This window comes from Pristis pectinata, chromosome 28 (assembly GCF_009764475.1).
Source record: "Pristis pectinata isolate sPriPec2 chromosome 28, sPriPec2.1.pri, whole genome shotgun sequence".
Taxonomy (NCBI): Eukaryota; Metazoa; Chordata; class Chondrichthyes; order Rhinopristiformes; family Pristidae; genus Pristis; species Pristis pectinata.
This window is the reverse complement of record NC_067432.1, coordinates 25,675,252-25,693,158: the sequence shown is the minus strand read 5'-3', so window position 1 is coordinate 25,693,158 and position 17,907 is coordinate 25,675,252. Positions and strand designations below refer to the sequence as shown.

At 44.2% G+C, this 17,907-nt stretch overlaps 1 protein-coding gene across 2 annotated transcripts in view; it reads left to right on the top strand.

Moving 5' to 3' along the window:
* Positions 1-1,578: 1,578 nt before the first annotated feature.
* Positions 1,579-17,907, top strand: part of mthfs (5,10-methenyltetrahydrofolate synthetase (5-formyltetrahydrofolate cyclo-ligase)) — a 33,490-nt gene continuing 17,161 nt past the window's right edge. The window contains exons 1-2 of one of the 2 annotated variants that reach the window (XM_052040513.1): positions 1,579-1,777; positions 5,506-5,767. In XM_052040513.1, the coding sequence (XP_051896473.1) occupies positions 1,649-1,777; positions 5,506-5,767 (391 nt within the window). In that variant the 5' untranslated portion in view covers positions 1,579-1,648. Of the gene's footprint in view, positions 1,858-5,505; positions 5,768-17,907 lie in introns of both variants that reach the window. The other variant, XM_052040514.1, reaches the window with a different exon arrangement.

Sequence of the window (17,907 nt, the reverse complement as noted above, 5' to 3'; positions counted from 1 at the left end):
ATCACCCCCACATCACTTCAACACCCAACATGGCTGTGATTAAAAGTAGATTCAGCTCCTGACGTGCAACTTGGACGTGCAACAGGACACTGTGTCGTATCTCAAGGACACCGTGTTGTTACCCTTAAACTATCCTATCATGAACATCAAAGCACAACACCAAAGAATGTACTTAGCCATTTGGCCTTCTTCAAGCTTCATAGCAAAGAAGGTGGTCAAATGGCCGTTCATACTCCTGATGGCTCTGAGAAAGAGCTATCCATTTCATTGAACTCTGGCTCTTTCTCAATGCCCAGCAAACATTTAATAATCACTCTGATCCTACCATCATCGTACAGTGTAAAACAAAATCTTCTCATACTCCTATGTTAATTATTTTAATCTCTGCTCACCGGTTACTGACCCTTCTACCAATATAAATCCTTTCTCTCCATTTACTCCATTAAGTATGCCTATAATTTTGAGAGCATATTAAGTCTTGCCTTAACTTCTCACTATCAATGAAGAGAATCCCAGATTTCCTAGCCTCTCCACATAACCTGTCTCTCATTCTAGCATTCTGGTAAATCTTATCTGCACTCATTCATAGCAAAATAAAAGTATGAAGTGCAGTTAGCATTGGGGTATAATGTTTAGAATTAGGGTTAGGGCTCAATTTTGGCTCTAGTTTTAAAGTTAGAGCTAGGGTTTGCCTGACCAATATTTTGAAACGCATAAAATTGGGTTCAGTTAAGACTAGAGTTTACTTCTGGCAGTGAGAATCTAACAGATCTGTTCTGAACAATAAGGTGACACTGAGATCAAACAAAAGTGCATAAATATAACTAAATATAATAAAGTCCAAATCACAAAGGAGACAAAAGGAAACTTAAATCCAGTAGCTGGTATCTACTCTGGTCACAGGGCTCCATGGCACTGTAGTGTAGCGGTTAGCACAACTCTATTACAGCGCCAGCGACCCCGGGATCAATTCCAGCCGCTGTCTGTAAGGAGTTTGTACGTTCTCCCTGTGTCTGCCTGGGTTTCCCCTGGGTGCTCCGGTTTCCTCCCACATTCCAAAGACACACGGGTTAGGAAGTTGTGGGCATGCTATGTTGGCGCTGGAAGCGTGGCAACACTTGTAGGCTACCTCCAGAACACTCTACCCAAAAGATGCATTTCACTGTGTGTTTCCATGTACATGTGACTAATAAAGATATCTTACTTATCTTAGATGTCTCAGACAGGGGACCTCAAGCATCCTGGTGGACAGGTAGTTTAGCACTGGAGCAAAAATGAGGTTGGGCAGTGCTAACACAGATGAACTGGAGTATTTGCGCAGAGAGAGATGAGTAAAGGTGTGTGAGAGCTGGCATTGAAACTCTGACTGCAATAACCAGCAACAACAAGCCCACAACGTTAACTGGAACTAGACAACCTGAACAACATTGGAGAGTGAAGGCAAGGAGAGGGAGCGAGGCGCGTCCACGAACCCGCGGCGGCGAGGGGCGCGTCCGTGTGCCGTCGCAAGCGAGAGGCGAGCCCAAGCGCGCGCCCACGAGCCCGCGGATGAGGGGCGTGTCCGCGTGCACGTTCGCGGGGGCGCGGCCATCCGCCGGCGGGCGGAGGGGGCGTGTCCGTGCCCCGTGTGGGCGGGGCCTCGGTGCTGATGGACGGTCCCGGGAACATGGCCGCGTTACGGGCCGCCAAGAAGGCCCTGCGCCTGGAGTTGAAGCGGAGGGTGGCGGCGCTGAGCGACGCCGAGAAGCAGAGGCAGACCGTGGCTGTGAGCCGGAGGGTGAGCGACGCGGCCCGCCCAACCCCACCCCACCCCACCCCTGGAGGGGCTGTTGATTTAGGGAGGGTGTGGGGGTGTAGGTAGGTGGGAGAGGTGGGGCGGGGTTGGTGGTGGTGCGGGGGTGGGTGGTGCAGGGGCGGGTGAGGGGGGGTGGTTGTGGTGGGTGCATTAGAACATCTATCTCGTCTGCCTTCGCCTCATCTCCCTCCGCTGCAGTCTCAGGGATCCTTGGGCTTGAACACCGACCCCTTCTGCTCCTCAGCGCTTGCTCGGGTGGCCCGACCTTATCATGCATCTTCTCACATCCTCCATCTGTCACCCCTCTGCCCATTTCACCAACTCATCAATATAATTCTGTAACTGAAGATAATACTCCTTAATATCAGTGTTTAAGAGGCGTGGAATAGGCAAGGTGTGGAAGGACATGGCCCTAATGTGGGCAAAGGTGTTTGGTGTAGATGGGCAGAAAGTTTGGTATGGATGTTGGGACTGAAGGACCAGTTACTGTGCTGTGCAACTCTGTAACGACACTACCAATTCTCGTGTCATTTGCAGACTTGCCCCTCGTACCTCCTTCATTCACACCCAGATAGTTAACACATATGACAAACACTAAAGGTCGTAGCACGGTGGTACACCACTGGTCGCATGCATTTGGTTGCAAAAACAACCCTTGACCATCACCCTCCGTCTCCTGTCACCAAATTGCTGTGGATCCTGTGAGCTCTTACTTTTCAGACCTCGTCAAAGATCTAACTGTAGTCCACGTAGACATCAACCACTATTCTCACCGACACACTTAATCACCAAATAATTACAATTATTTTGTAGCAGTAATAAGAATTGCTTATGTTTACTTCTTGGCTTCAAACTCAATATTGTTAAAACTTTTTTTTGGAAATTAAGATTCAGTACTAAATATGTTGGAGCACAGCTTTACAATTCTTAAACTGCTGCTTCCAGGAAATCGCTGCACACTTAGTTCCAATCTCAGATGTAGACTGCCTGGCAAGTGTTTGAGAGCTGACATCAGTAGCTTCTCATTGTACAGTAAAAGTCCAATAATATGGCACCCTCGGGACTTTGGTGCTGAAGTGGCAGATTTTCTCCTATTGATACCACAACATACTTTCATTTCACTTTTTTGTTTTAGAGATTACACAGTGGTATAATAAATTTTTACAATGAACTCGGTAAATTTACAGGGAACACGGAAAACAGAACTCAGTGAGTCAGATATCGATCAGCAGAATTTCCTAACAATTTGATAGCGGATTATTAAAGTTTTATTGTAACAAGTTAAACGACACTATATGCAGCTTGTCTTCATGTTTCATTGTTACTTCCATTCCCAATACTTTATTTGTTATGTTATGGTGTTGAATAAGAAGCAGCTAATTTGTGCATGGTAAGTTTCACAAACAGCAGTTTGATAATGTTCTGATCATTTGTTTTTAGTAATGTTGGTTGATGGATAACTTTTGGCCAAGAACATAAAAACCTCATGATGCTTGCAGCAGTCCCTCAGCACTGCAATGGGATATTGGCCTCGATTTTGGGCATGATTTAAACACGTCACCTTTTGACTTGAAGGTTAAGCAGGGGCTGTGGAGAATCAGATTCTATGTCAATCATGAAAATCAAAAAAACTGCATCAAAAGCAGAAACTGCTGGAAACACTCAGTAGGTCAGGCAGCATTTGTGGAAGGAGAAACAGAGTTAATGTTTCAGGTCCAAACCTGTTTTAATGAAAGGTCAGAAACATTTTCTCTATCAGTCATGCTCTTCTCAGTGCTCTTTTCTCACAGATTTTGCTTCATGGTTGCAATGTGCTTGAATGGTCAGTTTTCCCCAATCACTATCCATCTGGCTGTAACTCATTTCCCTCCTCTAGATTCAAAACTGATTACCCTCCTCTAAAACATGATACAAAATATGAATTCACAGTCATATGCATAAAGTCAGAAAGATGCAGCCTGGAGCAAGATTGTTTAAATTGATGATGGTGTTTAAAACTTTGACTTAAACCAGAGATGGCATTGCAATTAACAGGAATGGAAACCTTGGAGTCATTTTCTTACTGACCAAAGAGGATCTTGTATCTTCCATCCTAATCAGCATGATCTGTTTGCCCATGTGTATGAAAAGTAAGCATTTCATTTGTATCTTTCAGTAACTAAGAATATCCTTTACAGTCAATTAGATACTTTTGAACTGCAGTAACTTGAGAGAGTTGGCACTGATTTTACACAGCAAGGTCCCACAAGCTGCAAGTAAATAACTGACTAGTAATGTTGGTTGGTGGATAAATACTGGCCAGGGCCCTGAAGGGAACTCCCCTGGCATCTTCTACATACTGTGTACCTGAGGGCAGATGTGTCTCTGACAAAGCAGAACCTGCTCAGTGCTGGACTGGAGTGTTAGCCTGGATTATGTGTTTAGGCCTCTGGATGTCTGTATGCTACCCACCTAACCAGAGTTTATTATTGTCACATGTACCGAGATACAGTGGGACGCTCTTTTATTGTGAGCCATCCAGACAGATCATTCCATACATAATTACATTAGGTAGTAGAAAGAAAACAGGATGCAGAACATTGTGTTGCAGTTACATAGAAAGTGCAGTGCAGGTAGACAAGTAAAGTGCAAGGGCCACAATAAGGTAGATTGGGAGATCAAGAGTTCATCTCTTAGTGCATGAGAGGTCCGTTCAAGAGTCTGATAACATGGGATAGAAATGTCCTTGAGTCTGGTGGTAAGTGCTCTCAAGCTTTTGTATCTTCTGCCAGATAGGAGGGGGAGAAGAGGGAATGACCGGGTTGAGAGGGGGCCTTGATTATGTTAGCTGCTTTCCTGAGGGAATGGGAAGTGTAGACAAGTCAATGGAGGGGAGGCTGGTTAGTGCGATGGACTGGGCTTTGTTCATAACTCTCTGCAATTTCTTGTGGTCTTGGGCAGAGCAGCTGCCCTACCAAGCTGTGATGCACCTGGATAGGATGCTTTCTCTGGTGTATCTATAAAAATTGGTAAGAAACATTGGGGACATGCTGAATTTCCTTAGTCGAATATAGAACTTATATAGAGGCCAAGTAGAGGCATTGGTGTGTTTTCTTGGCCGTAGCGTCCACAGGGCTGGAGTAAGACAATCTGTTGCTGATATTTACATCTAGGAACTTGAAGCTCTCAACCATCTCCACCTCAGCACCATTGATACCAGGGCATATACTACACCCTGCTACCTGAAGTCAATGACCAGCTCCTTTGCTTTGCTGACATTGAGGGACAGGTTGTTGTCTTGACACCATGCCACTAGGCTCTCTATCTCCTTCCTGTACTCCATCTTGTCGTAGTTTGAGATCTGGCCCACTACAGTGGTGTCATTTGCAAAGCTGTAGATGGTGTTAGAGCAGAATTTGGCCACACAGTCGTGAGTGCATAGGGAGTATAGTAAGGAGCTAAGGGCACAGCCTGTGGGGCACTGGTGTTGTTGCCTATGTTTACTGATTGCTATGTGGGTATGTATTTCTTTTGTAAGTAGTTAGTCAATTCCCTTTTGAAAGTTATTATTGAACCTTTTGAAAGTTATTATTCAGGCAGGAGATCTCAGATCATGACAGCATGGTGTCTCCTTCTTCAATTATCAAATTAGTTGATTGATTTAAATAAAAACTTTCATGAGGCTTTCTATATACCTAACTCCCATTGACTCGATCTGTTTTTTCTTTCAGTTACTGGTTCATCCCAAGTACCAGAACTGCCAAAGAATTGCTGTCTTTTTGAGCATGTCTGATGAAATTCAGACAGAAGATATAATAAAAGACATTTTTCAGTGTAGAAAAGAGTGCTTCATTCCACGGTACAAGGCTGGAAGCAACCACATGGATATGGTGAAGCTTGGCTCAGTTGAAGAAATGCGCAACCTGCCTGTGACATCCTGGAATATTCAGCAGCCTGCTGAAGATGATTTGCTTGAGGAGGCTTTAACCACAGGTTAGTTATAAACTTGGATTATATAGCTTTAGGATTTTAAACACCTTTTATTTTCAGGATTCTACTTGACCTAGGCATGGGTCTCTAACACTGTACTCTCCTCATCAAAAAGATGTCTACCTCTGTATTTTTATGTTTCCTTGCCTGGCTCAGTGTGGGTTCTGCTGAAATCCTCATCCATGGGGCAACACACACAAAATGCTGGAGGAACTTAACAGGTCAGGCAGCGTCTATGGAGGGAAATAAACTGTTGATGTTTCGGATCGAGACCCTTCATCTGGATGTCCTCATCCATGGGTTTGTCTCCCCAAGACCTCCTAACTCCATTGCTGTCTTTGCTGGGCTTCCATCTTCCACCCTTCATAAACCTGATCCTTGCACTGGGTGAACTACGTTGACTGCCAAAGCAACGATACCCTGATTTAAAAAATATATTTGTGTTCAAGTAGCTCTTCCCTTTTTTCCTGACCCCTCTTCTACCCTACAACTGTGCTGCCCCCCTCCAAATAAGAAATATCCATCCCTCCAACTCAAGTTATGTTGCTAAAACCTTTAGCCTTAAGATATGTGAATTTCTTCATTGATTGATTCACTTGCCTTATCAACTGTGGTGAAAATATGGCTTTGGAAAAACCAGAAAAGGAGGTATGTTTTCAAAAGGTAATTTATGGTTTTTAGCTTTTATCTTTTTTGAAGATTTACCTGCTGGTAACTTGCAGTGTGCTTCTAGCCATTTTATTAAGTATTATTGTCACTTCAGCTTGGTTATATATTCACCAAAATGGACTTTAGTCAGTATGATCTTTGGTTACTTCCAAAAACTAATTAACTAAAATCTGTTTGTCTTTGCATCATTGATAACGCTTTATTGTCTTAATAACTGTAAGTATTATTGTATTTAAATCTATTAATTCTGACCACGTAGTGAGGTTTTGTTGGGGTGGACAGAACTGCAGTCTGATTGGGCAGGTTCACACTGCTTTTATTTAGTCAAAAGGAAGTGCATTTTGTAAGTATGTACTTTTCCCTTTTAAGGCCAAAGCTCTGCTTCTGTTTTGTGTTTGCTTTATTGGCTAGTTTGAATTTGTAGCAAAATTGACCAACTGTCTGCCCTGAAGCTCAGATTGTACCTCAAACAATGACACGACAAGATAGAAGGTTATTGACTCGCTATGGTGATTGTTTGCTTTTAAAGCTGCTGGAAAGCTGTGCAAAGGATAGACACTAACTTAATTGAATTATTTTTCTGAGAGAGTAAATGCATAATTTCATAAAATCTCACTGTGCATTTTTTCATCCCATAAGATGTAGCTTGAAGAGAATTTATGGCAAAATGTGTGATTGAAATCCAAAAAAGGTGACATTTTTACAACTCTTTGGGTCCAAGGGAAGCTGTTCATTGGCCTATGCCGTGTCAAACAAAGTAGGAAGTATTTAGGCTTGGTGCAAAACTAAATGTGGTCAACCTATTGGTTCATATGATGTCAGAATATTGCCCACAGATTCCTCAGCAGTACTTAAATACCGTCTACTTGCTCTGCTATCAGATTGCTGTCTGAGTCACTGATCCATTATAAAATGTAGCCCATCCATGTTCTTGTAGATAAAATAAAGTAATGCGATTAAAATGGAAAGTCATTTCATGTCACCAGAAGTTCAGCCAGGCACTCACTGGCCTGAGTCACATTGTGCATCTAATACGATTTCACCACTGTTGGCTATGATTTCAGCGGCATTCAGGTATAAAATGATGCCATTCCCAATGCTCTGCACTTTTCATGTGAAGCCTCTTTTGCTCACTGGAAAACACAAGGCTATGCACTGAAAGTGGGGAATTGGGTCTAGCCTAAATAGCTTCTTATTCCCCATACCCATTTATACTTTTCCAGGTCTAATCTCACTTTACTGCTCCTTTCAGATGTCCTTTAAATATCTCAATGATGCTGTAGGAACTCAGCAGGCCAGGCCATGTCTGTGGAGAAAAACAGGCAGTCAACATTTCGGGTCAGGACCCTTCTTCAGGACCGAAGATAGGAAAAGGGGAAGCCCAACATATATATGAGGGAAAAGCAGAGCAGTGATAGGTGGACAAAAGAGGGGCGGTGGGGGTGGGCACAGGGTGGTGATAAGTAGATGCAGGTAAGAGATAGTGATAGGCAGGTGTGGGGGGGGGGGGGGCAGATCCACCAGGGGATGGGTCAAAGGTAAGAAGAGAGAGGAATAAAAGGCTAGTAAAGGGAAGAAGCAAAGCATTGTGGGGAGGGGGGGAATTACCCAAAGTGGGAGAATTCAATATTCATGCTATTGGGCTGCAAGGTTCCAGGATGGAAAATGAGGTGCTGTTCCTCCAGTTTGCACTTGGAATTCTCCTGGCAGTGGAGGAGGTTGAGGATTGTCACATCAGTGAAAGTGTGGGAGAGGGATTTGAAGTGACTGGCAACAGGGAGATGCAGATCGCAGTTACAGACAGAGCGCAGGTGTTCTGCAAAACGGTCACCTAGCCTGCGTTTGGTCTCACCGATGTAGTGGAGGCCACACTTGGAGCACCGAATGCAGTAGATGATATAAGGGGAGGAGCAGGTAAATCTCTGCCTCACCTGAAAGGACTGTTTGGGTCCCTGGATGGAGGTGGTTTAGGGGCAGGTGTTCCACCCATGGCTGGAGCAGTGGAAAGTCCCCGGGGTGGGAGTGGGATGGGTGGGGAGGGAGGAGTGAACGAGGGAGTCACAGAGAAAGTGGTCCTCGTGAAATGCTGTAAGGGGTGGAGAGGGGAAGATATGCTTGGTGGTGGGGTCCCGTTGGAGATGGTGGAAGTGGCGGAGAATGATGTGTTGGATGTGTAGGCTGGTGGGATGAAATGTGAGGACAAGGGGGACCCTATCCCTGTTGGTTCTGGGAGGGGTGGGGATGAGAGCAGAGGTGCAGGAGATGGCAGAGATACGGGTGCAAGCTCTTATGACCACAGTTGGGGGGGAAGCCCTGGTTTGAAAAGAAGTTGGACATCTCTGATGTCCTGGAGTGGAAAGCCTCATTATGGGAGCAGATGTGGCGGAGGCAGAGAAATTGAGAAAAAGGGATAGCATCCTTGCAAGAGACAGGTTGGGAGGAGCTGTAGTTGAGGTAGCTGTGGTGTCAGTGGGTTTGTAGAAGATGTCAGTGGATAAGGAATCTCCTGAAATGGAGACAGAAAGATCAAGGAAGGAGAGAGAGGTGTCAGAGATAGTCCAAGTGAATTGCAGAGCTGGGTGAAAATTAGTGGCGAAATTTATGAAACTGTTGGGTTCTGCACCAATACAAGAGGTGGTACCAATGTAGTCGTCAATATAATGGAGAAGGAGTTGAGGAATGGGGCCAGGGTAGGCTTGGAACAGAGAATGTTCAATGTAGCCGACAGAGAGGCAGGCACAGCTGGGGCCCATGCGAGTGCCTATAGCTATGCCCTTGGTCTGTAGAAAGTGAGAGGAATTGAAAGTAAAATTGTTAAGGGTTTGTCAGTGATAGTTTGGGAGGGGCTGGCAATGGGAAGATGTATCAGTGGTAGTGTGGGAGGGGGCTATCAGTGGTAGTGTGGGAGGGGGCTAACCTTGCAGCCTAACGGCATGAATATTGAATCCCCAGCCCCCTCCCCCACCATGCTTTTCTTCTCTTTACTAGCCTTTTTTTCCCTCTCTCTTCTTACCTTTTACCCATCGCCCGGTGGATCTGCTCGCCCCTCCTTCCCCTACACCTGCCTATCACTATCTCTTACCTGCATCTACCTTACACCACCCTGTGCCCATCCTGCCTCCCCCCTTTTGTCCACCCATCACTGCTCTACTTTTCCATCCTATATATTGGGCTTCCCCTTTTCCTATCTTCAGTCTGGAGGAAGGGTCCCGACCCAAAACGTTGACTGCCTGCTTTTCTCCACGGATGCTGCCTGGCCTGCTGAGTTCCTCCAGCATCATTGTGATTTTCATCTAGATTCCAGCATCTGCAGTCCTTTGTTTCTCCTTTAATATCTCACAGTCTAATCCCAGTCTGTTGCTTGCTCTGCATTCCCTCCGACATTTAACGGGTCTAACCCCACTTTTCCACCTGATTCTTCTGGCTTAAAGAACTTCTCAAGGCAACTGCCTGTTTTTTTTTAAAAATGGAACCTTAAAAGCACTTTACAATCTTCAAACAAGAAAATAGTCCAAATCCTAATTGCCCATCGTATTTTCCATTGCCCATTTGCTTCTCCCCCCACATCCATTTATTCAATCAAATTTTGACAGTTTTTGCCTAAACGGTTAAGCCACATACTCTCTGGAGCCATTTATGTGACAAAAGTTTTTTCCCACCCCTGTATCTTATCCCACATTCTAACCTCTCTATCTTCCCAGTGTTGTGCTTTTACAACTATAAATCCTTCTGTTACTTCACCCATTAATCTGCATTATTTTAACGAATCAATTAAAAAAAACTGTAGATGCTGGAAATCAAAATGAAAACAGATTAAAACAATCTGAAATAAAATAAAGAAAATGCTAAGGAAATGTCTTCTGGCTCCAACAAGATTCCACCGTCAGAAAGATATAGCCCTCCCCTTTCAGTATTTCAATAGAATTGGGCCCTTTGTGACCTCCTGGTGCACTCCTCACCTACCAGTCCCCCTTGTGTCGCTCTTTTCTGTACATCTGTAGGAGGTGCAACACCTGTACTTTCACGTCTTCCCTTCTCATTATCTGTGACTCAAATAGTCTTTTACAGGTGGAGTAGTGTTTCACTTGCACTCCTTCCAATCTAGTGTACAGCATTTAGAGTTCACATTTTTGCACTGGAGAAACCAAATGCAGATTGAGTGCTTGCTTTCCACAGCCCCTCCACTCAGTCTGCAGGAGTAAACCTGAGCTTCCAGTTCCCATTCTGATCTGTCTGCCATTCCCATTCTGATCTGTCTGTCTGTGGACCAGGTACAGTTACATTGAGGTCCTATGCAAGCTCGAGGAACAACACCTTGTCTTTTATCTGGGCATGTTGCAGCTTGCAGTACTCAGTATTGAATTCTTCAGTTTTACATAACTTGCTTCCCTGTAAGGAATTTGTACGCTTTCCCTGTGTCAGCGTGGGTTTCCTCTGGGTGCTCCGGTTTCCTCCCACTTTCCAAAGACGTACGGGTTAGGAAGTTGTGGGCATGCTATGTTGGCGCCGGAAACGTGGCGACACTTGCGGGCTGCCCCCAGAACACTCTACGTAAAAGATGCATTTCTCTGTGTTTCGATATACATGTGACTAATAAAGAAATCTTTTCTGTTTGTATTTGCCTGCCTTCCTTTGTATTGTATTGTCTGGTCTGCTGGGCATGTCCCAGTAGGCCAGACTGTACAACATTAGCAACATGTTACACAGAGAAAGAAGCTTAATCTGATTTTAACTGCCATGTTATTTCACTCTATTAGAAGAATTTCCCTTAGTTCCACCCATTGCCCTCCCCAACCTGTTTCTCTTTCTCAGTCCTGATAAGGGCTCCCAGACTTGAAATGATAACTGTTTCTCTTTCCACAGATTTTGCCTGACCTGCAGAATTTTTCCGGCATTTTCTGCTTTTATTGTTGTTTTAAAGAATGCCCACTTAATGCATTTGTCATGTCCTTTTTGTGATATCTTGCATCCTGTTACCAGATGAGCTCTAGTGAAACAAGTGCAGAGAATTCTGGAAATGCTCAACAAGTCAAGTTGCATTAGTAAGGACAGGAGTAGAGATGGTGGTTCAGGTGAGGGACCCTTCATCAGAATTAGAAAAGTGAGAAGATAAGCCTTTCAAATTATTGGGGGGGGGCATGGGTGGTGGTGGGGGTGGGGAGTACAGAGGGGATGTCTGTGATAGTTTCTTCCAATGTCATGTACTGTATTTGGTTCTCACAATGTGTTCTCCTCCACATTAGAGGAACTGAATGTAGATAGCTTTGCAGAATACCTCCACTTATTCTGCTAAATTGATCCTAAGCCTCTAGTTGCCTGTCACCTTAATTCTCCATCCCACTCACACTCTGACCTTTGGCTTTTGATCATATGTTGCTATAATGCTACCTGATGTAAGTTTGAGGAGGAGCGGTTCATCTCCTGATTAAGCAAGTTACAAGAATCGGGACTTAAAATGAGTTTGATAACCAGGTAACCCCCTTTTATCACTGATGTGGCTGTACCTTGGTTTCAGTTAGTTTTGTTTCAATTTGTCTCTGTACCATTTTGTTCCAAGTGGCATTTTTTAAAGTAGTTTCTTTCCTTGACAACGTGGGTCTGCACCCTATCACAGACATCCCCTCTGTTCTTGCCAACCCTCCCCCTCTCTTCAACTTGTCTTCTCATTTTTCCAGTTCAGATGAAGGGTTCTTAACCTGAGACATTAACTCTGTTTCTCTCTCCACAGATGCTGCCTGACCTGCTGAGTGTTTCCAGCATTCTCTTTTGCTTTTGGATTATCAGCATCAGTAGTTTTTTTGCTCCAAGCTTTGCTGTGAATTTATATTGCATCCTTCACAGATTGGAGCCAGTGCCTCGCGCCGTACTCTCACTCGGGTCAGACAGGTTTTAAATAGGCTCATCATTACCTCTTGCTTTTTATATTCTATTCACACGAGAAAACCTAGAATTCTATTACCTGTTTAACTATCTTATTAACCTGAGGTCATTTCTGGGTTGTCTTTTTCCTGTGGATGCATTCACCACTCGTCTCTGCTAGCTTATTCCTTCTGAAATCCAATACAGTTTTTAAGTACTGATTTTTTTTTGTTGTGTGTGGATGTTGTCACCTCTCCAATGCTGCTTGGTTACGTTTAGTTTTTCACCTGATGGATATCATTACTTTGAACTAGATCTGGCATTGCCTTCATATTTGAGAAAGGAATGCTGTTCCTATTTTAGGAACTTGCTTCCTATTTCTACATTCGTTTGCTCTTCCTCCAGTTGAACAGTGGATAATTAAAATGTCACTGAGAAATAATGCTGTTATTACTACCTCTCAGTCATATCTGACTGTTTTCTTTTTCAATTTCATTAATATACAGGCCGAACCCAGATAACGAACGGGTTCTGTTTTTACAGACATCCATAAATCGATTTTGTCCATAAGTCAGAAAATACACAAGTCACTCTATGGTAACTATACCTCCACAGTATTGGTAAATTGATTTATTATTGTTACATGTACCGAGGTATAGTGGAAAACTTTGTTTTGCATGCCATCTATAAAGATCATTTCATCACATCAGTGAATTGAGGTAGTACAAGGGAAAACAATAACAGAATGCAGAATAAAGTGTTACAGTTATAGAGAAAGTGCAGTGCAGGCAGATAATAGGGTGCAAGGCCATAACAAGGGTAGATTGTGAGGTCAAGAGTCCATCTTATCATACAAGGGGACCGTTCAATAGTCTTATAACAGCGGGATAGGAGCTGTCCTTGAGCTCGGTGGTACGTGCTTTCAGGCTTTTGTATCTTCTGCATACCAAGCCGACTTATTGTTATTTGAGATTCGGCCCACTCTGCTGGTGTCATGTTGCAAACTTATAGTGAATGGCATCAAAAGCATGCATTTGTTTCTACAAATGGCAAAACTAGTTTCCCCTCTCTCTCCACTTTTATTAATTGTTCTTTTTTTATATTTTATGTGCTTTTGATTCCCTTATGTAGGGGTATCCATAAGGCGAGCGTTTGTAACCCAGAGACAGCATGTAATTTAGTACTCGTATACAGAGTTTTGGTTTCTTTGAGCTCTAATTATATTGCCTCTCCAGCGTGGTTCCCTCCTTTACAACTTTGCCACACCACCGTTTTTTATCTTTTTTCTTCTATATGTGTGAAATGTTGATGTGTTTCCTGTAGTTGTTTGATTTCCAGACTGGTTTCTGTTAATGACACTGCTGGTAGATCTTTCAGTAAATCATTTTCTTGTTTGGCAAGACTCAATTGATAACATTTTCACCTGTCAGTCAGAAGATAGTGGATTCAAATTGAGTCTTGTCCCACTTGAGCACACGGATTAATCTAACACTTAAACAAATCCTTCTGTCAGTGGATGTTTCTCCCTGTCATATTAGAGGTGAGATTGAGGTCCCATATACCCTGGGGTGGGGGGAGGGAGTAAAAAATTACATGGATTTGTTTTGAGGAAAAGCAGAAGATTTCTCCCAATTGATATGGCCAATATTTAACCCTCAATTGATATCCTTCAAACAGATTGTCCCAGCAATTCTTACACATAGTGTAATGCTTTTGTGTTGCTTGCATAAAACAACTTGATCACATACTTACTGTATGACTTGTGCATCAATGGATTGCTTCAAGTACTTTGGGGATATACCACACTTGTGTTTGGAGGTGCCTGAACATACATTTTCCATAACGTCTTAGAATTGTACAGCATGGAAACAGGCCATTTGGCCCATCTCAGCCACACTGACCAGGGGCACTTGGTCCATAGCCTTCAATGCCTAGTCGATTCAGATGCACATCTAGACACTTTTTAAATGCTGTTAGTGACCCAGAATCAACCACTCTGTCAGGCAGTGCATTCCAGGTACTCACCACTCTCTGGCCATTTCTACAAAATTCAGTTGCATATACATGGCCCATGGAGGAGCTGATCTCCACTGCATAAGATGCCTACCTCCATGCAACTTAAAGGGCATCAGCCTGAGTCCCGTAACCTGGTTTAAGTGTGAGCTCTCTGCTTCTCCCCACCACCATTGGATAGTAACCCTGGTCCCACCAACCCCAGGAGTTGATTGTAACCCCTATCCTCTGCATTCCCTCAAACCCCACCCTCTCCAACTTGCCCCTCACTGTTCCAATTTTGCACCCAAGTGAAGTTCCCCAAGCCTCCCATGTTGGATCTCTCATTCAGTGAACCTTTTCCTATGCGGAGCTACCTATTTATTGAGAGCTTGCTGTGGACAAATTGGCTGCTGCATTTCCCACATTACATCAGTGATCAGGCTTCAAATCAAAGTGTTGTTTGGGTCAACCTGAGGTTGTAGGATGTACTGTGTATTGATGGAAAGACTTCCTGTAGTTCCTCCAGTTTTTCCAGGAACTGGTCCTGTTGATGTGAGAGGGAGGCGGTTGCTGCAAGACAGTTTATGGATGCTGGGGCTTTTGAAAAAATGGAGGTACCCAGGGCTCCCTGTAACTACGGGGCAGGCAGTGTATCTGAACAGAAGAAAGTGGATAGTACGACTTGGCCTTGACTGTACTGTTGAGCTGATGGAGCATTTATGTCTTCAGGCTCTGCACGGATACCTGAATGTTGAAAATCCTCCAACTTAGACACTGATTGATCTGCTGCGTATTTCCAGCATTCTCATTGAATGGTAGAGCATTTGGTCCACACATCCATGCCAACCACATCCACCACTCCTTTTGGTTTTGACTTGTACCAACAGCTCTGCCCTGCATTTCACAGCTTTAACACTCCTCTTGTTTGTTTTCCCTCTCTCTAACTTCCCTCATTAATCCAATAACCAGATGGCTTTGTGAAGGATCACTAGAGAAACCCTGACCTCACCCTGTCAGAGATATTCTCCCTTGTTCTATCCACTCCTCCCCCACCCTCCGCAACTTGAACTCACTTGTTTTCTCATTATCCCATTCTGATGAAGTGTCTCCCATCCGAAATGTTAACCCTGTTTCTCTCCCCACAGACCTGTTGAGTATTTCCAGCTTCTATTTTTATTTCAGATTTCTAGTATCTGCATTTTAAAAAAAATCCAACTTTTGTCTGGTAACTGGAAGTCATGCTTTTTAAAAAATTTTGCCTTTGAGTGGGGTGGGTGTCCAAACAGCCAGACGTTGTTGTACATGTTGGTACAAAGGACAAGGGATGAGGTTCTGCAGAATGAGTATAGGGAGTTGGGTAAGAAGTTAAGAAGCAGAACCTCGAAGATTGTGATCTCTGGATTACTCCTGGTGCCATGTGCTAAGGGGTCAGAACTAGAAAGATGGGCCAGATGAATGCGAGGCTGAGGACCTGGTGCAGGGGGCAGGGACTCGGGTTCTTTACCATTGGGATCTCTTCTAGGGTAGAGCTGACCTGTACAAGAGGAATGGGTTGCACTTGCACCAGAGAGGGACCAATATCCTTGCAGGGAAATTTGCTAATGCTACACGGGAGGGTGTAAATTAGATTGGGTGGGGGGGGGGGGGGGGCGTGGTGGTACTGTTATCAGAAAGGAGTCATAGGATAAAGCAGTAGCCAGTGACAGCAAGTTTTGTAATCAGGATAGCCAGGGGCACATAAAGGCAGGGATACCCAGTTAGACTTCATTTATTTCAATGCACGAGGTTTAAAGATGAGGCAGTCGAACTCAGAGTGTGGATTGGCTCTGAGGACTGGGATGTTATAGCCATAACAGAAACATGGCTGAGAGAAGGGCAGGACTGGCAGCTCAGTATTCCAGGATACAGATGCTACGTGTGTGACAGAGGTACAGGTAAGTGAGGAGGGGGTGTTGTCTTTTTGAAAAGGGAGGACATAACAGCAGCGCTTAGATATGACATTCTTGGGGGATCATTCAGTGACGCCATGTGGGTAGAACTAAGAAGGAAGAAGGAGAGGGTCACTCTAGTGAGGCTGTGTTATAGAACCACCACCACCTACCCCCCCCCCCCACCCCAAAATAGTCAGTGGGAACTTGAGGAGCAGGTGTGTAGAGAAAATGCTCATAGTTGTAAGAATAATAGGGTGGTATTAATGGGAGATTATAATTTCCCTGGTATTGACTGACTACCCAGAGTGCTAAGTGCATGGATGGGGCGGAATTTGTGAAATGTATGCAGGAAAGTGTCCTGAGTCAATATATAGAGGGCCCTACTCAGGAGGGTGCAATACTGGATCTTCTCTTAGGGAACGAGGCAGGTCAGGTAATTGAAGAGGCAGTCAAGGAGCATTTGGCTCTAGTGACCATAGTTCTATTAGTTTAAAGATAGGGATGGGAAAAGGATAGGACAGGTCCACAGGTTAGGGTCTTACACTGGAGCAGGGCTAATTTTGGAGGAATTAGGCAGGACATGACAGAGGTCGATTTGGTCAGCCTGTTTGAAGGGAAAGGAATGAATGGCAAGTGGGAGGATTAAAGAGTGTGATAGCAAGAGTCCAGGATCAGCATGTTCCTGTCAGGGTGAAGGGTAAACCTGGCAGGTTTAGAGAACCTTGGCTGTGGAGAGATATTGAGGCTCTAATCAAGAAAAAGAAGCCTACATTGTGTTTAAGAGGTTGGGAATGAGTGAATATCTCAATGACTATAAAAAAGATTAAGTATTCTTAAGAGGGAAATCAGGAGGGCAAATAGAGGGTATGAGATGGATCTGGCAGGTAAGGTTAAGGAAAATCCAAAGAGGTTCTATAGCTATATTAAGAGTAAAAGGGTGGCCATGGAGAGAGTAGGTCCCCTCAGAGCTCAGCAGGGCCACCTATGTCATGAGCTGCAGGGGATGGGTGGGATTTTTAATGAATATTTCTCCTTGGTGTTTACTGAGGAGAAAATTATGGTTGCTCAAGAGATAAGGGAAACTAATGGAGATGTTTTGGACAACATTCGTATTATCAGGGAGGAGGTATTTGTAGCCTTACAGCACATTAAGGTGGATAAATCCCCAGGGTCTGACCGAGTGCATCCTAGGACTTTTTGGGATGCTAGAGGAGAAATTGTGGAGGTCCTTGTGGAAAGTTTAGCTTCATCATTAGCCACTGGTGAAGTTCCCAAAGACTGGAAGATGGCTAATGTTGTTCAGTTTAAGAAAGGTAGCAAGGACAAGCTAGGGAACAACAGCCTGACTTCAGTAGCGGGGAGGTTACTGGAGGGAATTCTGAGTGGCAGGATCTACCAGCATTTGGGATAGACAGAGTCTGATTAGAAGGAGTCAGCATGGCTTTGTGTGTGGAAGGTCGTGCTTGACGAACCTTTTAGAGTTTTTTGAAGAGGTAACCAAAAAGATAGGTGAGGATAGGGCAGTGGATGTTGTCTATTTGGTCTTCAACAAGACTTTCGACAAGGTCCCGCGTGGTATGCTGGTCTGGAAGGTTAGGTCCCGTGGAATCCAGGGAGAGCTAATTAGGTGAATTCAAAATTGGCTCAGAGGTAGGAAGCAGAGAGTGATGGTTGAAGGTTGTTTCTGGG